General features: G+C 46.8%; 1 protein-coding gene across 1 annotated transcript in view; it reads left to right on the top strand.

The window, feature by feature from the left end:
* The first annotated feature begins 507 nt into the window (after positions 1–507).
* LOC108791661 (UBX domain-containing protein 6-like) overlaps positions 508–22,954 on the top strand; it is a 71,102-nt gene continuing 48,655 nt past the window's right edge. The window contains exons 1-3 of the mRNA XM_018562202.1: positions 508–526; positions 4,227–4,430; positions 7,049–7,052. Of these exons, the coding sequence (XP_018417704.1) occupies positions 508–526; positions 4,227–4,430; positions 7,049–7,052 (227 nt within the window). The remainder of the gene's footprint in view (positions 527–4,226; positions 4,431–7,048; positions 7,053–22,954) is intronic.

Raw genomic sequence — 22,954 nt, 5'->3', positions numbered from 1 at the left:
CCGCCAGGGCTCTCTCCCACCTCTCAAGGAAAGGTAGAAGTTGATCAAGGTCTAGGAGAAAAAGCAATTTGTAACAAAGCAGGAATGTTTTAGCTAAGGTGCCCGCCATAAAAAATTCCCGTTCAAAAGGAGACAATGGCCTACAGAATAGAATCAGAGATGGCAGTGAGGATGGGTAGTGTGCTAATTTGGCATAGTTTTCAAAAGCCCAATGTTGTCAAAGCAGGATGCGAGGTGAGTTCGGAAAAAGTGGGCCAAGCAGATCCACGGAGAAAGTGGAGAGCCCAGTGTTTGTGCTGCACATGGACGATCTGTAAATATCAATGATACTTACTGATCCTCTGTTCTGCTACGCACAGAGCCACTGTCATCCTGAAACTGACAGGATGACAGCGGCGCCGATCTACTCGCCGCTCGGCCATCCTGAAAGCTGCGGTTTCTCTCTTCCTCACTGATCGGCCATCCGTCATGACAGCGCTCCCTACTGCACCCCTCCCCGGCGCTATCATGTCGGATTGGCCGAGCGGTGAGAAGGCAAGAAGCTGCAGGCTGTAGCTACCCCGGGGACGAGCTCTGTCGGCCGCCTGGCGCCCTGTGCAGCCGCACAGCTCAAACACCCCAAAGGCCGGCCCTGTCTGCTCCTTGTGGAAAAAATGCCTCCAGGATTTGGGGTAGATTGGGCAATGTGGCCAGGGACAGCGCTAGCCTAAGGCTGCATAGGCAGCCATCTGAGGGTACCGGTTTGGGGGCGCGCGCCCTGTTGGCGGGTGTAATAGCCAGCCTGCTATTACTATTTAAAATAGTAATAGCAGGTTCCTTTTGGTTCCTTTTTCATACTGACCATGGCAAGCTCGGACTCGGATATATGTGTCCCTGGATTCCCTACTAGGAGATACAGGATGCCATGCTAATGCACAGCGAACCTGTAATTCCCAGTCAGTGTTGTGCTAAACCCTCAGCCCAGCCCTGCTCTGTTGTAGATGCAGCCTGTGGAATGCAGCGCACAGACAAGGAACCTATTTCTGGTTTGTGACATCATACAATGTCGTCTGTGTGCTGTACTGACACCACCTGCTATGGGAAAGAAGTGAATGAAGGAGGCCGTGCAGTCACATGACCGCAGAATAAAAGATAAAAAAAGCTTCATAGCAATGTACTTGTAATTTGTTTTTTAAAGTTCCCCGCCGTAACTGTACGGAGAACCGCAAAATATGTTGAGCAGGACCATAAACTAACACTAACCGCACTCCCTTTCCACTAACACTAGCTGCACTCTCTATTCACTAACACTAACTGTTTAAATGATCCAAAGTACAACTACATGTTATGTACTATGGATCATGATTTAACCTATTCATGTTAGCAGGGGAGACTTGTAAATCTATTGCTGGAGTGTAGTGGAGGTGTGTGCTGTATATATATATACTACATATACACCAAGTGGACAGATTATTATGACCACCCCATCAGTACTTCGTTGGGCCACGAGATGACTCCACAAGATGACTTAGTTGGGCTGCCTCGTGACTCCACGTGATGTTGAAAGGTGATGCGAGGAATCTGACACTGCACTGTTGCCCTTCTGTTGTCTTGTACCAGTCTTGCCACTCTCCGTTCTGCCCTAACATTGACTTGTCGCTGACGGCCACAATTCGCACGTTCAGACTCAGATTTTCGGCTGACAGTCCAGTCTTTAAACACTTTAACAACAGCTGCTCTTGAACGTGTTTTGCTGATACTCGCTCCATGGCTTGAGCGCCAACAATCATCCTACGTTCACAGGCTGTTAAATCGCGTTGTTTACCCATATCTTCAGAAAAAAATCACTTCTACTGTCGTGGTAAACAACCTGCTTCCCTATTTATAATGGTCTGGCCCTCTAGCAACTTCAGCACGAAATTATAGCTAATTTGCCTACAAACATCAGGTGGTCATAATAATCTGGCCACTCAGTGTACATTACACACGTCAAGTACACTATAGCAATAAATTTACAGCCAGCCCCGTCCCAGCTTCCCTCACTAACAGTTTCACTCCGATCCCTGTTGCCTCACGTGGTGCCTCTTGTAGTCGTCGCTGGGCAGGAGCGCTGCATTGCGTCTCGGTGCTCAGCTTGTGGGAGGCGCTCACAATTCTGCCCTGCTAACATGAATAGGTTAAATCATGATCCATAGTACATATACAGCACACACGTCCAGTACACTGCAGTAATAGAGTTACAATTATCCCCTGCTAACATGAATAGGTTAAATGATCCATAGTACAACTACATATTATGTACTATAAATCTTTTAACCTATTCATGTTACCAGGGGATAATTGTAAACCTATTGCAACAGTGTAGTGGATGTGTGTAACGTACATGTACTACATACTACATATAGAGTACACTGCAACAATAGATTTACAATTATCCTCGGGTAACATGAATGGGTTAAATGATCTATAGTACATAACATGTAGTTGTACTACGAATCATTTAACCCATTAATATTAGCAGGGGATAATTGTGAATCTATTGCCGGCAGTGTATTGGGAATGTGTACTGTATATATGTACTACATATATCTTAAAAATGTTTTTTCTTCATTCACTATACTTTATGTGGCACTGGCATTCAGAATATATCTATCTACCTTGATTGTCTTTCCAAAGACAGACACTTTTTTTTTTCTCATTACTCCATAGGGTCCCCATAGGAAATATCCACCATCTCTAGTGCAATCATCTCTTACTGTATTTGCCACATTATTTTCCAGCCTTATTTCCTGTTGCTGCTCATTTACCAGATTTGAGTGACATGCTCTCAGGCATTTATGTGAAAGTGAAATGTACTGTAATAACTACAATTATTGTTGTATAGTAAATAATAAGGAAATGTGTTGTTTTTATGGGTTTTTAATATTATGATTCTTACATTTTTTATCCTGCTATTGCTATTCCTTAACCTCCATGGCGGTATTCCCGAGTGTGGCTCGGGGTTAAGTTTCAGTACCAATAGCGGTAACCCCGAGCCACACTCGGGAGTGCACAAAAGTGTCACTTACCTTGTCCCTACTAGCCCGCGGTGTACGCGGCCGGCCGATGCCGGCATCTGACTTTTAGTATTGTTTTCGGCGTCACAGCGGGGGGTGGAGCCGGCAGGAAATTCAAAGGTGAAAACATGCAATATGCACAGAATACACACAATACAATGTAATCTGCTATGATTACATTTATGTATCAAACCATTTAACTTCAATTTTGTCCCTAGAGCTTTGTCGAGTGCCCTGCCTGCACTTTTACTGTTCTTTCTGCCTGGAAACTTGAGAACGTCAATGGCATCCAAAAAGCGTCCCTTTAGGTCAAAAGCGGTTTTAGACCAGGTAGAAAACAGCGATAGTAAATTAGAATCACTTGCAGAATTGAGCGATAGCGATTCGTTGGGAAATTCATCATCAGACACTGAAAGTGACAACAGTGACAATTCTGCGACGGAGCTCAGTTATGTGCTAACTTGGTACTCTATTGACTGTGGTACGAATCAGGCAGCGCCCCCAGAATTCCCATTTACTGGACCATTTTTTTTATTATATTATAATTTTTTTATAATTATTTATTATAATGTATGATTTCGTGTTTCAAACTTTATCATATCCGGGATGTCTACTGGACTCTTGTTTGGACAGATTTAGGTGAGTTATTCCTAAGATTTACTAAGAATTGCAGGCCTACAATATAAAACAACAAATTGCCATGAAAAACAATGTACAGCTTTGGGATGCTAAAATCCTGCATAATCAGACCACCAGGGAGGTTAAGCATGTTCACAATTTGCCTTGTGTTTAATCTCCTACAGACAGGAGCATATACCCAAAGGTTCCATGTTGTATCACCCATTATTGCCTTTTTGCACTGAAAAATCTGTAGTGAAATATCCATTTTAAAATTAAACGATCCAGTAAAACAAAGGACAGAACAAGGAGATCAGACTGGTGCAATGCTGATGTCAGTCCTTATTAGGAAAGCATAAATATAATGAACAATGTATAGGCAGTCTGACTGGAGATGTTTGATTCTTAAGAATTGAAGTTAAACTCCCCAAAACAGTAGTGGGCTTTTAGTGTTTTTTTTTTTTATGTCAATGCATAGGCAATATAAACTTATGTTGTATAAAAGCGGCCGTTTTGATTTTACAGGATTCCTTGGTTAAATATAATATGCTGAGGGCATTTTACATTCTGTAGTACAGTTATTCCTTTATTCATTGTCCATTTTTCCTTTTTCTTTCTTAAGGGGAAGTCCTGACATTGTATCTAAAGAGCAACCAAGGCCTCCAAGACCATCTCCAAAAGAGGCCCAGATAGCTGCTGCTTCAGCGGCAATGGCAAGAGTTGAGTCTATGCAAGAAAAAGGCAGGTCGCAGTCCAAGAATGTTGATAAGATACATGGTACGTATGATACCTTGAAATACTGACAGCAGTGGCAAAAATCTAGGAAATGTCAGACCATGTTGGCACATTTTATCTATAGTATGTATTTGCAGAACTGTATTCCTGTGTTTAATACTGATCTGTGCAATTTCTCCATGTTACAAAAGGTGGGATTTTTTATTACCCTTTTAAATGCAACCCATATCTTCAGAAAAAAATCACTTCTACTATCATGGTAAACAACCTGTTTCCCTATTTATAATGGTCTGGCCCTCTAGCAACTTCAGCGCAAAATTATAGCTAATTTGCCTACAAACATCAGGTGGTCATAATAATCTGGCCACTCTGTGTGTGTGTGTGTATATATATCACGCACACACTATATTGCCAAAAGTATTGGGACGCCTGCCTTTACACGCATGTGAACTTTAATGGCATCCCAGTCTTAGTCCGAAGGGTTCAATATTGAGTTGGCCCACCATTTGCAGCTATAACATCTTCAACTCTTCTGGGAAGACTGTCCACAAGGTTTAGGAGTGTGTCTATGGGAATGTTTGACCATTATTCCAGAGGCGCATTTGTGACGTCAGGCACCGATGTTGGACGAAAAGGCTAGGCTCGCAGTCTCCGCTCTAATTCATCCCAAAGGTGTTCTGTGTTGAGGTCAGGACTGTGGAAGCCAGTCAAGTTCCTCCACCCCAAACTCGCTCATCCATGTCTTTATGGACCTTGCTTTGTGCACTGGTGTGCAGTCATGTTGGAACAGGGAGGGGCCATCCCCAATCTGTTCCCACAAAGTTGGGAGTATAAAATTGTACAAAATGTCTTGGTATGCTGATGCCTCCCGTATGCTGCTATGTATTGGAGTCAGGAAAGGAAAATTACCGAAAGGTAAGTATACAATTTTCAGTTCTCCTGACACCCACATGGCAGCATATGAATGGGATATAATGATCACACAACCAGGGAGGGTAATGCTGAGATATTTATTTGTACCACTGTTAAACACATTCAGAACCAAACTTCACCATGAACAAGACTCCTGGATATACCCCGTAATGGGACAGGAACACGGATCCGGTTACTGCCTTCTAGAATATCTCTGGAGGTACACCACTAAGGATGACGACCTTTGGAAGAGCAAACCCAGAGATTAATCTGTGGCTCCATCTGCTTGACCAGGCACAATGCATGTGACCTAGTGCACGCAGAGAGCCACTTTCTAAAACCACCAGAAAGATGAACAGATCGACCTAAAGGAAAAGTAACCTTGATGTGTTTCCTCAGCATAGCAGCCACATTTCAGGCATGAGCTGAAACAAAAACTTTAATTCTGGAATACTGGCAACAATGATGTCCTTTTTCGTTGGAAGGATCTTCCAACTTTTGAAAGATGCTGGGAGAGAGAATTAGGACTACCCGTCTGTGAAATGGTAGCAATAAGGTCTAATCTCGACCAACCAAGACCCTCTTCCCCCGAAGAGATTGCTTTAAGCAAAACTATTTTACATGTTACTGTTCATACTGAGTAAGTGTGAGCTAGACAAAGTCAAGGAAGGAAGAACATATACAGCAATATTTGTAAATGCTAAGGGAAAAGAAGTGACTTTTCTGCAGAGTGAATTCTTGTGCAAGCTCTTAAGAGCTGGCTTATCAAGTAATGAGCTACCCGTTGTGCCTCAAAAGTGGGTCACGACCCTGTGTTCAGTGGGTCACCGCATGCCTTCCACTTTTCTAGGTGAGAGGCTCCTCAGCATTCCCCCTAGTGCAGCACTGTCAGTTCTCACACCAAGCAGCCATTCAAAATATGCTGCCCGGTGCAGAGTGTCGGCTTGGGGTGGGGTTCTGCCGCGAGGGAGCTCCATATATCCATACTTGCATTGCTTACAGCTCCATCACCTGCCCTGTAGAGGTGCCTGGACCAGAATTATGTCATATTCTGGCTCCCAGCACCTCTACAGGGCACATGAGGGAGTTGTACAAGAAATACACGTATGGATGGAGCTCCGTCACAGCACAGAATCTCACACTGGATCCTACGCTGAGGATCCACTCCAGTTCTCGTAAGATAGGGAGACTGGGTGGATCTTAAAAAAAAAAAAAAAATGTTTTTGTAGTGTGTATGTGTGGGTGAGTGTCTGTGAATATGAGATTGCGTCTATGCTTGTGTGTCTGTCAGTGTTTTTGAGGACCCGTTCACACTAGTACAGTGCGTTAATCGCACAGTCCTGTGAGATTAACGCACCTCACAACAGAATCGCACTTACCGTGCATTCTGGTGTGGGAGGTGTGTTGCATTGCTATCCCACAGTTCGCCAGCACCGGACGCTCGGTACCGCAATGCCATGCGTTGCAGTGTGGTGCGACTTGGGTCACGACATGATGACCAAGGACAAATGTGGGTCCTGAGGTTACACAGGTTGAGAACCACTGATATAGAGGATACTAGACACGTGCACGGCAAAAAAAATGTGGTTTTCATTTGGACTTATTTTGTTATTCATTTATTTTGGTGTTCATTTGGACTGCGTTATTTTGTTTTTCGTGTCCAAAAGTCAATTTGTTTTGGATTCGGACAAAATTTGTTAGTGGTAGTATGTACGAAATGTTGTTTGTTGGAAGTAATTTTGTTGCAGCAAAGTGACATTTTTTTTTTTAGTCTGGAGAAGAGGAAAAAAAAAAAGCATGAGTTCCCGAATGCCATGCAGCTCTGTGAGCCGAGGTGTCATATAAAAATTATTATGACACCTCGGCTCACAGACCCAAATGGCATTCGGGAGCTCCCAAATGCTATGTGGTATTTGACAGCTGAGAATGTCAAATGGGCAGAGCGAGTCGTGACGTCACGCCTCGCTCCACCCATCTGTTTACTTTCGAGTAAGGAATGTCATTTTGCGGAGAGTTTTCGTCGGGTTTGGACGGTCTGTTTGTTTTGTTTTTTTTTAATTAAATGATTTTCTCTAAAAGTGTGGCTTACTTACTTTGAATTTTAACCCCTATGAAATGTAGAGGCCACCTTCAGTAAGAAGGCTGGATGAGGTCACAGCACAATCCTGCCCGAAAACATCGTGCAATAGGGCTGCTGCATAGAAAAAGCGTGAATCTCACTTACTCTCCTGGCAGATACAAGGGCCACCAGAAGCGCTACTTTCAAAGTAAGTGCCCTGATAGAACAGTCCATGATCGGCTCGAAAAGGTGTTCCGAGGAACTCCTGAAGTTCTGCGGACAGGTCCCATCGGGGAAAACATTTAACCTTTTGGGGGCCTCAATCTCCCAGTCGATCTTAAAAATCTTCTCACGAGGGGCACCTCTGCAAGCCTTGCATCTAAAAAATTGGATAGTGCTGACACCTGTTCCTTCAGGGTGCTGCAAGCAAGGTTCCTATCTAATCCGTCTTGTAAAAATTCTAAAACCTGTGCCACCATCCCATTAGTGGCGACTCCCCTTTCACTCCACCAAGCGGAAAAAACCTTCCACACCTTCTGGTAGATAGCTGACGTGGAGGCTTTCCTGCTGCAAAGGATAGTGGACACTACCTTCTCAGAGAGACCCTTACTTACCCACTAAGATGTCCCTCTCAGTAACTAGGCCGTTAGATGCAGTGCTTGTACCTGTGGGTGACGCACCAAACCCTGCATCAAACGATCCTCCTTCAATGGAAGAGGCAAAGGGGTGTCCCTGCTCAAATCCAGCACTGCCGTGAACCAAAGCCTCTTCTGCCAGAATGTGGTGATCAACACTATTGCTGTCTCTTCCCTCTCTAGCTTCCGAATAACCTTTGGAAACCTCCGTCGTTCCGTGTGAGGGAGAATAACTTCCACCTTTTTGTTTGCTGCTGAAGCAAAAAGGTCCACTTGCGGTACCCCCCAAAGTCCTGACTATCCACTGGAAGGTTTGTGAGTCTAGTGACCATTCCGTACTCCTCACTTCCCTCCTGCTGAGGGAATCCGCTAGACCATGGGTAGGCAACCTCCAGCTCTCCAGTTTTTGGTAAAACTTCAAATTTCATAATGCCTGGGTCTCTGGGAGTCATGCCTGTGGCTGTCAAAATCTTGCAATGCATCATGGAACTTGTAGTTCCACAACAGCTGGAGGGCCAAGGTTGCTTACCGCTGCACTAGACCATTCAAACTTCCTTTCAAATTGACCGCCCTCAAGGACAGGAGCTTTGTCTCTGCCCAGGAGAGGATTGTGTCTAAGGACATCAGAGTTCGTGACCTCGTGCCCCCTTGCCAGTTTATGTACGCTACTGTTGTGGTGTTGTCTGACACTATTAAAATGTGAGTCCCTGCTAGCTGATGTTGAAAATGCAAGAGGGCAAGGCCCACGGCCTTCAATTCCCTCATGTTTGAAGACCTGTGCCGCCAGACATGATCCCACGACCCTTGGCACATGAGATCCTGAAGGTGGGCTCGCCACCCCCACGTGCTAGCGTCCGTAGTGACCCCCTAGAGGTTCCGGCTGATTCCACAACCTGCCTCCCCCAAGGTTTTGACTGGCTGTCCACCAAAGCAAGGATTGTCTGACGGGGTCTGTTGGTACCAACCCCCTGTCCTGACCTTCTGATTCTCCTCACCACTGACTCGAGAGCAAGTTTTGAAAAGGCCTGGAGTGCCGTTGAGCCCAGATGTCATCAGCCCCAGAACGCTCATGATTGATTTGCAGGATGCCTCCTTCGCTAGATAAAAGTTTGCTGCTTCTGCACCCAGAAGGGAGACCTTCTCCTGAGGGAGAGAAATCAGCCAGTTGCGGGTGTCTATCCAGTACCCCAAATATTTCACAGTCTGTGAAGGGACCCGCTGGGCCTTCTCCCTGTTCAGTAGCCACCACAAACTCTCCAGGTGGCAGATGGCGAGTTCCAATTTCAGCCGGAGGAGGTTCCCTGAGGGGGCAAAAAATAAAAGGTCGTCCAAATACGGAACAACCCCTACTCCTCTCGCCCTCAGGGGGGCAAGGGCTTCTGCCAGCACCTTGGTAAAAATCCTTGGTGCGGACGACAGTCCAAAGGGCAGTGCCCTGTACTGAAAATGGAGAACCCCAGCCGGTCCTATAACCGCAGCAGTTCCTACGCATGTGTTTATTTGCATGCAGATGGAGGGGGGCAGCAAAGTTTCATTTTTATTTATTTTATATTTTTTACTTTGTCATTTTTTAAATCCTTTATATATTTTATTTTTTTAACTTTTTTAATTTTCTTTAACTTTTTATTTATTTACTTTTTCCCCTTAATGTTCTTCCTATTACATAGGAGATTAAAATCCCTTATGTGATAGTTTTGGAGGTGACAGGTTCTCTTTATGGAACCCGCCCTCCAACACAGAACAGCTTTTCTGTGTAGTTCCTGACAGCCGAGACAGGTGGCGCTGTTATTACAGCGCCACGGTCTCAGAGAGCCCGTAGAGCAGACGTTTTTCGTCTGCTCTATGGGCTCTATGGCTGAGCCGTTGTGCCTTCGTTTTCGGTGTCCCCCGGGAGAGCGGGCGACCCCGAAAACTACGGCGGGGGGTGCGGGCAGAAACGATCGCCGCTGGTCAAATTAATACAAGTGGTCTGATCAGCGATAACGAGCGCCGGCGGCTCCACAATGTACATTCAGCTCTGCTTGTCCGGAGCCGGGCTGAATGTACTTTAAAACTACTTGCCCGGCGCCCGAAACTGCATGTCCCGGGCGTCGGGCGATAGGAATTCCACACCCCTGCACCTACAAACAAACATTTACTTTCTCTTCTTTTCATTAGACATAGAGAAGATCTTGACCATAGGCTGCCACTGCTGGTGGCCAAACCTCCTATCTGCTAGAGGCAGCTCAGTTTTTGCCTAGTTTCTAGTAGTGAGAGCTTAAGCTCCTTGCTGGGAATGTTACTTCACTTTCTTTTGCAGGGTATAGTCCTTCTTCTTTTTTTTTTTTTTTTTTCATTTTTCATTTTCTTCAAGCTTGGCTAGGATAGGCTGGATACCATAAATCTTGATATTTCCCCAGCTCAGCTATTGAGAACATGCAGATCCCTGCTATGTGCTGGATCGGCTGTGACAGTCCTATTCTGGTTCTTAGAGCTGCCTGCGTGATATTTCACAGGGGACGGGAGCTTTACATATGGCTGATCAACCATGGGTTCACATATGACTGGTTGATTTGGAGGGGCTTTATCCGTTTGGTATTCACATGACTTGATGGACTAATGTCTTTATTCAACCTCAAATACTATGTAACTATGTAACAAGCCTAAATGCTTTACCAAGATATTTCTTATCATCCTATTTGGCAACCTCATATATAAGGAAAGGGAGCATCCTGCTTGGGCATTTGTCTTGGCTAAATGCTTCTCATTTCACTACTCCTTCGAAGTGCAGTTCCTCAAGAAATGGGCATCTTCCCCTGGTGTGTACCAACTCGTGTCCAAAATGAATAGACTACAGTGATTACGGCAGATAAATCTTCTTTCTTCAAGAAATCAACCACCAGGAAGGTGAAATCTGTGGTATGATCAGGGCTTGAAAAATGTTAGGGTCTCTCACCAGTCAGCATGACCAGACTATAGACTTGCAATTTATGTTAACATTTTTTTGGGAACAAATAGAGCTTTCTTTTGGTGGTATATAATCACCACTGGGGGTTTTATTTTTTACTATATAATTTTAAAAAAGTACCGTAAATTTTGAAATGTTTTTTTATAAACTTGTGGGCTATACTGGACAAAATGGGATTTCCCTTGGAGTTTACTCGCTGGATTAAACTGCTGTACCATAGCCCTGTGGCCTCTATAAAGTTGGGTAATAACCTGTCTGAACCCTTTCCTATCTGTGGGGGTACTCGGCAGGGTTGTCCGCGGTTGACCACTCTCTTCGCCCTGGCCATGGAACCCAAACTGAAGCTCTACGGATATCTCCCTATATTAGGTTGGCTGGTTGGAGGAGATGGTGGCGCTATATGCAGACGACCTGCTCTTATTCGTCAATGATCCGCGACCCTCATAGCAGGGTGCCCTGGAAGTACTGAATACATTCTCCGCTGTATCGGGTCTAAAGGTTAATCGGCAGAAGTCCATACTGTTCCCCATTGATGCTCACACTAGGTCTGTACCCAGGACGGTTACTCAACTATCCTGGGTGGACTCATTCAAATATCTGGGGGTGGTAATCTCCGGATCGCCTCAGGAATACCTCACATTGAACATACTTCGAATTTTGAGCGATATGAGGCAGCGACTGAAGGCATGGGCAAACTTACCTTTCTACCCTGCTGGGTAGAATCAACCTAGTGAAAATGAAGATATTACCCAATTGACATATATCTTTCATAACTCCCCTATATTGATTACTAAATCCTATTTTCATCAAATAAATCAATTAGTCTCCTCCTTCTTATGGGGTTCCCAGCCTCAGAGATATAAACTTACGACCTTAATGCGCCCCACTATCCAGGGTGGTCTAGCGCTCCCGGACTTTTATAAATATTGCCTTGCTACCCAAATGGTCAGGGCCAACTGGTGGCTCTCGGCGGATGTCAACAACTCCTCTGTCATGTTATAGGCTGCCATCTTGAACTCAGTTGAGGCACTAACTAGTCTACTCTATAGAGGACCGCGAGCCCCTCACCCCCTCTATGCACACTACCATCAAAGTCTGGCGCACTGGGTTATCCTGGTGTTCGAGAGACGCCCTGCATATTTCCCTGGAAACTTAATTGTGGAATAACCCTCAATTGCCCCACTTCTACACACTCCCTAATCCCTCTTTTTGAGCAAAGCGCGACATCAAAATAATATCAGATATTTTTGATGCCAATTCCATAATACCATTTGCTGATCTGGCTGCAAGACACCCTGTCCCTCCGAAATGCTTTGTCCGCTATTTACAGCTCTCCCATGCCTTCAGGTCTCAGTTTCCGGGGGGTAGGACTCATCTAGGAATGACTCAACTGGAATCTCTTGCACGGACAGAGAGGCTATTGAAGCCTGCCTCATGTTTCTATAGTACACTACAGACACTGACTTCCTCCACTCTGCTAACATTACAATCTAAGTGGAGGGAGGACATCCCCGGCCTGGATGATGAGGATTGGGAGGAGATCTGGGATACACCTTTTAAACAATTAGTTGCAGTACGAGAAAGAATGGTTCATTTCAAGATCCTCCATAGAGCTTACTTCACCCCTCACCGCCTACATAAAATTAATACATCCATCTCTCCATCCTGTTGGAAATGCACATGCCCGGAGGGTAACTTCTTTCACGTATTTTGGGAATGCTCCCTCATTACCTCCTACTGGTATTCCATAGCAGACTACATCTCGAGGGTCACCTCTCTACCTCTAACCCCATCACCGAAAGTGTGCCTTCTGGGCCTGGTGGAGGATGTAGCTCCGACCAAGTCTGAACGAACGCTGGTAGGCCTGACCTTGTTTTATGCCCGCAAGGTCATTGCCATGTGCTGGAAAAAGCCTGCTCCGCCAGAGTTGCTTTTATGGAAGAAGCTGGTAAATGACAACTTACCTCTATACCAAGACCAGGGCAGCCATCAGATATTTTGACGCCACTTACACAGTTTACACTCTGTCTCCCCACAGCTACATACTATTATTATTATACATTTATATAGCTATTACATATACCGCAGTGCTGTACAGAGAACACTGAGCCAGTCACATCATTCCCTGTACAGAGGAGCTTAAACTCTAATGCAGAATGGCACCGCTTGTAGGGGGACTACAAATCCCAGCAATATATTTATACGCTGGACTGTGGGCTTCGTAACGCGCTGGACTCTGGGCTTCGTAACGCGCTGGACTCTGGGCTTCGTAACGCGCTGGACTCTGGGCTTCGTAACGCGCTGGACTCTGGGCTTCGTAACGCGCTGGACTCTGGGCTTCGTAACGCGCTGGACTCTGGGCTTCGTAACGCGCTGGACTCTGGGCTTAGTAACGCGCTGGACTCTGGGCTTAGTAACGCGCTGGACTCTGGGCTTAGTAACGCGCTGGACACAGGACCCACCTGAGACCCCGCACAGCCCACCTGAAAGTGACCCTGCAGAGCACACCATACATGCTGCACAGCCCATCTGAGACTCTCTATGGTGGGCTCTGCAGGGGTCTCGGGTGGGCTGGTTGGGGCTGCATCTCCCTCCCAGCTCTTCATACCTGCTGCTGGTGCCTGGCCTCCTCTGCCGCCAGACTGGCCGGAAGTGACGTGATGTCACTTTCGGCAGGTCCGAGATCAGAACACCTGCGGCGCTACTGGGGCCCCAGCCTCCTCTGAAACCTCAGAATCGGCAATGCTGAGGCCCAGCCAGGGGTGGACTGACAACACATGGAGCCCCCCTGACAAGATTATGGGGCCCCCTTGTGGTCCGCCCATGCACAAGCTAGGGCTGCAACAACTAATCGACATAATCGTTTGTCAACTTTTTCAATCCTTGATTAATCGGCTTCCGATTGGTTGGCCCTGTTCACGGCTCCACACGTGCTGCGCGCCACACCTCCTCCCCACCCGCCTGAGGCTTACGCTGCCAGACCCGCCCGCATCCACGCTCCACACGCCGCACCTCCTCCCTGCCTCATGTTCACCGCCCGCAAACATTTCACCAGTCAGCATGACCGAACTATAGCCTTGCAATTTATGTTAAAAAATTTTAGGGACAGATGGTGCTTTCTTTTGGTGGTATATAATCACCACTGGGGGGCGAGGTTATTTTTTACTATATAATGAAAAAAGCACCGTAAATTTCGTGGGGGAAATGTTATGTTAAAAACATTTATTCTTACCCATATTTTTGGTAAAATATAAAAGATGGGGTCACGTCGGGTAAATAGACACCAAACATGTCAAGCCTTAAAATTGCGCGTGCCTGCAAAAATCGCAAAAAAACTACCACACCGAAAATTGGCCATAGGCGACACTTTAAACGCTTTTACCACTCATCAGTTTAGTGTTATCAGTGATTATTGGCTATAAAATTATTGCTCTCACTCTCTGACGTTCGCGGTGATATGTAACATGTGTGGCACAATAGGTGCAATCGTCGTTTTCACACGTAGGCGCACCCGACGCATGTTTGCGTGTGTATGTGGGGGGTGGGGGACTTAAACATTTGTGTTTTTTTAACTTTTTTTATGCTTCTATAATTTATTTGATTTTTTCTTACACTTTATTGCTTTCACATAGGGGGCTAAGAAGCCCGCCATGTGATAGCCAGTTTACATGACAGGTCCTCTTTATGGAGACATCAGGTGTCTCCAAGACCCCTAATGTCACCTAGGGACCCCCAGAGAAGCTGATGAAGCAGAGATCTGCTTCACCAGCTTCTTCCCAGTTTCTGAAGCTGGAGAGTGACAGCAGAATGCGGAAGTGATGTAATATACATCACTTCCTGCATTCGGGGACCGCAGAAGAGATCAGAGGGAGATCGTGTACCGAGCTTCTGCCTCCTGCCACAGAGCAGCTGTGCCTCCTGTCACAGAGCAGCTGTGCCAGTCCCGGCCGCACCGGACACAATAGAGCTCGGGACCAGCAACGGCAGTGACAGTGGTGGCTGCTAATACAAGCGATCGGATGTCTCTGGAGACGCCTGATCGCTTGAATGTAAAGCTCCCAGTCAGCCGTTTAATTACATAGTTACATAGTTACATAGTATTTGGGGTTGAATAAAGACATACGTCCATCAAGTCCAACCCATATAGGTCCACGCATCATCTCATTCTTAGGGATACTGGTATCCCTGGATATTACGGTCCCTCAAGAAAGTGTCCAAACGTTTCTTGAACAAATCTACACCCTTGGCTGAAATCACTGCCGATGGCAGTGAGTTCCAGACCTTGACCGCTCTTACTGTAAAGAACCCTCTTCGCCCATTGTGCTTGAATTTTTTCTCCACCAACTTTAGGTGGTGTCCTCTAGTCTTTGTAATGGAGTTAATCTCAAACAGTTTGTTGCCAATGTTGCTGTCACCATTGAACATCTTGTACATGAAAATCATATCCCCTCTTAATCTCCTTAATTCCAGCGTAAACATGTTCAAGGTCAGAAGCCTTGTCTCATAGCTCTGGTCCTCCATTCCCCTAATTAGTGTTGTTCCCCTCCGCTGGACTCTCTCCAGTTCAAGGACATCCCTTCTCAGTGGCGGAGTTGAGGTGCGGTGGAGGAGGTGGAGCAGAGCGAGGCGTGCAGATACCCAGTTGACCTGCAGACACGGATCTAACAAAATACAAGGGAGACAAAAACAAGAAAACCAATTCAAAACAACATTAAGTACTAAAGTTACTCTCCGAGAGAGTGGCCCCCCCTCGCATCGGTTGACAGTTGAGAGGGCCCCCCTCTAAGACACTCTCGTCAGAAAACTGACAGGTCTCAAAATTGAGAACAGTCCTACTGGAGGAACAAAGTAGGACACCACGGCGGCCGCGTCCCCAGGGGGTAGGCCCCTCTGCAAAAAAGTAATGAACAAGACAGAAAAATAGTGGCATCAGCTACGTCCGAGAAGAGGGTGTTAAGCCATCCGACAACGATCGTGTACGTTGAGTTGGTAAAAAGGTGCGGGTTGCTAGGGCAATCACTCCGGGGAGAAGGGTCCTTCATCAGCCAATGGGGGTGCTCGTCCCTGAGATCCAATGGAGCGTTCCGGAGCCCCGGGTAGCGCTCTTGGAGTATGGGGGGGTCGGGAGCCGACTCTCCGTCAGGGAGGGGGTCTCGGAGGCAGTGGGATGTCATCATCTTCTTGGCGCCAGGCAGGGAGGTCCGTCTGCGGCAACTCCAGCTGGTGTAGAAATTTGGACACGTCACCTCTGTCGGGCAAGATCGCCGTCTTCCCATTCTTTTTGGCACTCAAGCTAAAGGGGTATCCCCACCTGTAAGTGACATTGGCGGACACAAGTGAGTCCAGCAGGGGACGCAGGGATCTTCTCATGGCTAAGGTACATCTTGAGAGGTCTGGAAACGGACACCTTCGCCCCATCAAAGTCTACATGAGAGCGGGAACGCATGCGGTGCATAATGGATTCCTTCTCAGAGTATTTATGTAGTTTACAGATAACGTCCCTGGGTTTGTCCGGATCTTGGTTTGGCGAACATAGGGCTCTGTGGACTCGGTCTATTTCAATGTGCGTGGAGACAGACCTATCCATGATCTGATTGAAGATACCCGTCACTGTGGGCAGGAGGTCCTGGGGCCTAGTTGCCTCCAGCAATCCCCGCAATCGCATATTAGAGCGACGGCTTCTATTTTCAAAGTTGTCTAATTGGTTTGATAAATCTGCAATGATAGAGTCCTGCTTAAAGATTTTATCTAGGGCCTCTGTATATTGCATTTCAAGCTTCTCCACCCTCTGCCCTAAGTGAGCGGTGTCAGCATTGATGTCTGTAAGGGCCTGCTTGTGTAGCCCCTCAACGTGGGAGACAAACTCCTGCAGGTGTGCTTTAGTGGGCAGGGATCTGAGCACAGCCTGCAGGTCCCAGTCTGTGTCCTCTCCCTCTGATGCTCCCCCATCTGATAGCCCGGCTCTCGGGGATCTGCCCGATTGTGATGGGCCCCCCTCTTCAAACACCAAAGGGATCGGGGTGGGACAAGGCATACCTCTAGGCGAGCCGGCGAGGTCAACGATGGTGGATACGGCCCGGTCGTTCAATCTCCGATCACGGAGAAACAGGTCCAGTGCTCCCCTTTGTTGTCTGGGGGTGTTCTGGTGCCTCGAGGAGGTCCTCCTTTTACTCGCCATTGTCGGCGCAGTTGTGTGGTCTGTCGGATGGGTGCGGATGCAGATGGTGAAGTCGGAGCGCTGTTTAGGTGCAGCTTTCCTCCATAACGTCCAGGCCACGCCCCACGGCACCATGTGTTTTTAACAGAAACACAGACTTTGCCCAGCAAATGCTGCGACAATTTAAAACAATGCCTACGATATCGCTTTCCTCTCAGACAGGAATATGACAGGATTCACTATACAGTAGCGCTCTTCACAGAGGCAAGGATACTTTAAGTTCATATTTAGAGCATATAGATAAGCTTAACGATGTTTAAGATCGTCGTTTAATAAAAGAAACGGTGCAGAAAATATATAGAAAAAGATATTCATAAAAAGAGACAATATAGATACAACCGTAAAATAAAAGGAAGTAAAGGTGAATACTCAACAGTCCTGGAATTAGGAGTTCTGACAGAGTTCAGAGTTGTATAAGCAAAGGAGAAGTCTGAAGGGCTCTTCTTCATGCAAGCTTTCAGCAGATGATGTCCAGAGATTAAAGGGGAACTCTTCTGTGATGTTAAGACTTCTTAGTTCCTTCCTTGATGTTTTAAACAAGAGCCATCTCTTGTGGCTTAGACAGCATATTTTATAAGCCCTTTTAGGGGGGTCCCGGAGCCGGCCCCTGTGGCAGGGCTTGGGATGGAAAGCAGGGGGAGGATAACCTTTATTTTATGCTATCCCTGCCCAATTCCAAATTATGAAATGTAGCTGATTTTGTAACTCAGGTTTATGACTTTTGGGTGAATGCGGGGTCACCTGGACCCTGCTTGTTTATATTAACTGGTCATAGATGAGTGCCTGGTGACATGCCTTTAATTAGGGACAGCTATAAAAGGCTTAGAGAGTTTTGGGTCTCACTTCTGCTGGGGGGCAATAAAAGATCACAGGCCAGATAGCAGATCTCTGTTTTGTGGAATGTGGAGGGACCTGGCAAATGACTAAATGAAGGTCTGCATTTGCTCTGACTAGGGGACAAAAGAATTCTATTTTTTTAAAATATTCAGACTCACCCCTATTATGGTCACTGGTGCTATAGTGGTGATCCCTTCGAAAGATAAAGACCCCTGTTGCCTGAATCCTTTTGTCCCATTTCTCTATTCTCCACAGACAATAAGATTCCCACTAAGGTCTTGGCTCAATAAGGTGATCTCTTCTATTCTATACTAGTCATTATGAATTTATTCCTGATCAGACGGGTTTCATGCCTAACCTCTCCATTGCTACGAATCTTAGGAGGACCTTTTTCAAACCTTCAGGTATCCCAGGGAACCCAGCGTTGTTGGCTTTAGATGCCATGAAGACATTTGATAGTGTAGAATGGGAATATATCCGGGCGGTCATGGAGAGATTTTGTTTCAAGGAGACTTTTAGAAAATGGGTTCAACTACTATATGCTAATCCCGTGGTTCCTTGTTCTCCTCCTTCACACAGGGCTGCCCCCTATCTCCACTCTTATTTGTGATAGCAATAGAACCCCTTGCTGCTCTTATTCGACAATCAATGGAAATTGTGGGTTTCAGGCAGGGACCACATGAAGACAAAATCACACTTTACGCAGATGACATTCTATTAAATCTGTCTGATACCACCTCCTTTTTATCCTTATGACCCTTATTTCACAATTTGGAACCTACTCTGGTTTACTAATTAATTGGGAAAAATCGATTTTGCCCTCTTTGGATCCTTTGGTGTTAGCATCCCCCAGTCAGGCCCGGCGCTACCGCAAGGCAAGCGGCCGCCTGAGGGCGCTGCAGGGTGAGGGCGGAAAAGAACAGGGCATTTTGACAAGTACTTGTACTTGTCAAAATGCCCCGATGCTTGCGCTATGTTTTTTTTTTCCAATTACCTTCGGTGAGGGAGAGCAGCGGAGAGTCAGCGCTGGTCCGGTGGGAGGAGCTCCAGGTGGGGTCCTAATTTAGCTGGCCAGTGACTGCCAGAGGATCCCGACACACGCGGCGCCTCTGGCAGGCCCAGCGCTACAGGGGGGAGGGAGGGGGGGCGCAAAAATGCAACTTTTGCCTGTCTAGGCAAAAATCCTAGCATCGGCCCTGCCCCGGTGCAAACCTTTCTAGCACAACTTGCCCAGCCTCCACATTTAGTATTTTTAATATCACTGTGCTTCAGGGCCTTTATTCAGCTTACCTAATAAACTTACTTTTGGGTCAGTGACTCCGATCTCTTTAATCACACTTTCTTGTTTTGCAGTACAGTACTTTTTTTTTATACCTATTCCTGGGTTATGGAGGAATAAATATGCCTTTTTTTTTTTATTGGCCCTTCCATTTTAAAAGGTTTATCTCCTGCTACAAAGAGCAGTTCACCTACCTAGACCTAAATAGCATAAATGCTTTCCGACACACGCTGTTACACGGAGAGACCTCTGACATATTTGAATTCTTAGAACTGTCTAACAATGCTCCTCTATACCCAAAATTACCTGGATGCAACCCAGCAGTGCATTGCAATACCTTTTTCATTAGCGTTAATAAACCTTGCGCCCAACGGACCCAGTCTTCTCCGTCTGTGTTCCAGTTAATGGTATACATCAGATTCAGCCCTTTTCATCAGGAGGAGACGCAGAAATATACAGCGGTTGTACATTTGACATTTCTACCCACATATCTGTCATAAAGAGGAAACCCCCGAATTAACACTTAAAGTGCAAACTGAATCTAAAAGTTTTTGTTTTTTTTTAACTTTTGGATAGCGTGTAGAGGGAGTAGAACACATGTCAGATTTTTATTGCTGTCTGTGTTCCCGTTAGGGAGATTTGCCCTCTCTATTTGTCCTGGTGACTGTTATCACTGAAATTGAAAGAAAATCACAAATTTTGGGTTGTCATCAGAATGTGAACAAATGGGAAATCTTCCAATGGGGAAACTTGTTAATTTGATCCTGCTGACCACCAGGGATTGCCCTCTCTTTGAAAGGAGGGACAGGAAGTGGAGGGAAATTTTCCTAATGGGACAAAGATGTTAAACTAAAGCAAATAGGGGTTATAACCCTCTCTTACTACTTCCAAAACTAAACAAAAAGTTCCTCTGGCTAAGCATGTAAAGAGACTCATTGGCACAAGTTCTAGAGAATGCATGTTTTGGATGCAGAGCTGGATGTAGCCTTTGCCTTAATGGACACAATAGCTCGGTGCTCTTCCAGAGTGGTTCTATATGACTAATCCACTACCAGCCCCACTGACTCAGTGACTGAGCTGCTCCACAATCCCACCAGGGACCTTGTCAGATTTATAAATCACATATTTTTTTTCTTTAAACAAGTTGCATTAACCGGGTTTTTTTTGCCATTGAGCGCCTGTGGCTCTTCATTTCACACATGCACATTCGCTCCCATCTTTGAGGGAACACTCTCACCCACTAGGGCAGCACAGAAGTTTTTCTAAGAAACCTCTAGCTCCTGGATTTCATGCCCATCAGAGCTCTGTAGAGCACTGTTGTTAGTGGAAAATGAATACTTTCAATCAGGGCCGCCGTCATCCCCTGCTCCCTGTTCAGTTGGTACCTTCCTGTGCTTTGCATATGCAGGAAAGGTTTTTGGGGGGCGGAGCTTGGGGTACGAGCAGTGCGAGCACAGAGCAAGGCGGGAGAGGAGCAGAGCTGAGCTGAGCTGCTGGTCCTGGACTGCACTGGAATGGAAAGGTAAGGAGACGTCTGGGGGAACAGCAGCAGCTTGGTGTCAGACTCTGGGGTGGGGGGCCCACCGGGGAGATGGGCATTGGCAGAGGACAGCAGCAAGCAACTGGTGCCCAAGGCTCATAGGGGCCCAACGCTGGGGTCCCGCATTGGTCCCCTATTCAGCCATGGGCACCAACTGCTTGATTCCACTGCAAACGCAAAAAATAGGGCTTGCTCTATTCTTTGCGTTTGCAGTGGAACACAACGCTGGAAAAGTTTTGCCACACGTTCGATTGCACTGTGGGCGGGGGGCGTGGAAGTGGTGCCATTGAATTCAATGCTCTGCCACGCCCCCCACCCGCCCCAAAATGCGGGGAGAAGTTTTCTTAGCGATCGCGGTGCGTTCCAGCAGCTACTGCTCTGGAACGCACACGCTTTCTGTGTGAACAATCCCTGAGCCTTGGACACCAGATGCTTGTTGGAGGCCCACGGGGCGGGATGTTTGCAGAGGACAGCACAACACCGGGTACCACAAGCAGTCTTCATATAAATGTTATTTTAAACTTATTTGTAGAGCTGCAACAACTAATTGACTAAGTCAATTAAAATCGATGATGGAAAACGTTTTCCATCATTGATTAGTTGGCTTTCGATTAGTTACCCTGTTCCCGGCTCCACACAGGCCGCACGCTTCATGCCTTACACCACACCGCCTCCTCGCCTGACACCGCTCTGAGCTCTCTCCCGTCGCTTCCCGCCGCCAAAACGATCACGTCGTTGCAGGGAGACTGCAGCGTGGGTGAACGAAGATCTCGGGGAAGAAAGTAACGTTGCTTGCAGGTAAGACTGCGTGCACTTTTCCCCCACATGCTGTAATACTGTTTTGCTTGGATAGTTATTGGTTGTATTCCTCTTTAGCTGATGGTATATTGCGCTGTATATGATCAATCAGCTATAGAGGAATACAAATCCCAGCAATCATTATACAGTGTATGTATAATGTATCGCCAGTATGTTTTGTATTTCTCTATAGCTGGTTGTAAATTATTGCGCTGTATAATGATTTTACAGTGCAAGGCAGAATACCACCAGCTATAGAGGAATACAAAACATGCACTGTATAATGATTGTCCTTCACTAAGGGCTGTACTTGGGAAAATGTCCGCCACAGCCTTGGCCCGTGCCTATCCCTGGCGAGGAGGCGGCCAGGCCCCCGCAGCAGCGGAGGCCTGGCCCTAGCAGCGCAGGGCCCCAGCAGCGCAGGGCCCCAGCAGCGCAGGGCCCCAGCATTGACGCTCCAGCGGCTTCGAGACAAGTCTGAAGGCTGACTGGCGGAGGTGACGTCATGTTAGTCCGGGGGGGGGAGGGGGGGTTTGGAGGAGACATGGTGTGCAGGTAAGAGGAGCTGGGAGGGAGGGGGATGCAGCCCTGACCAGCCCACCTGAGACCCCTTCAGAGCCCACCATAGACAGTCTCAATTGAATGGCATCAGGGGATGCCCGCAGGGGATCGCAAGGCCCTTTGTGCCTGCAGTGCGTTCGGGTGCGGTGCGATCAAAATAGTGCTTGCAGCATTTTTATCGCACCGCGCCCGAAAGCACTGCAGCTACAATGTGCCTTGTGATCCCGTGGGGGCGATCGCATTGCAGCCGGAGAGCGTGGCTACGGTGCCATTCACTTTAATGGCCCGCCGCGCCCCCTCCAGCCCGGCAAAAAAGTGAGCCAGCCGCAATGCGGGCAGTGCATTCTGGCCAGAATCGGACCAGAGCGCACTGCTTATGGTGTGAACTAACCCTAAGCCCTGTGTCCAGTAGACATGTCCGATTCGTTTTGGAAATATTAGTTTTCCGGACGAAATTCGTTAGCGGTAGTCTGTTTGTGGACAAATTTTCATTGCAGCAAAGTGACAATTAAAAAAAAAAAACAATTTTATGTCACTTTGCTGCAATGAAACGAACGATATGAACATTCGTGCAGACTACCGCTAGCGAAATTTGTCCAAATCCCGAAAAACGAAATAACACAAAATCCGAATCAAAACAAGATGAAACTCAACATTTGTTTGCCGGTGCACATGTCTAGTGTCCAGAGGGTCACGAAGCTCTGCGTCCAGCAGGTAATGTGACTGTGGGGGGGACATTAGAGTGTAAGCTCCTCTGTATAGAGACTGATGTGACTGTGGG

Source organism: Nanorana parkeri, unplaced genomic scaffold, assembly GCF_000935625.1.
Source record: "Nanorana parkeri isolate BGI_ZX_2015 unplaced genomic scaffold, ASM93562v1 scaffold565, whole genome shotgun sequence".
NCBI lineage: Eukaryota > Metazoa > Chordata > Amphibia > Anura > Dicroglossidae > Nanorana > Nanorana parkeri.
This window is presented reverse-complemented; position numbering and strand designations above follow the sequence as displayed.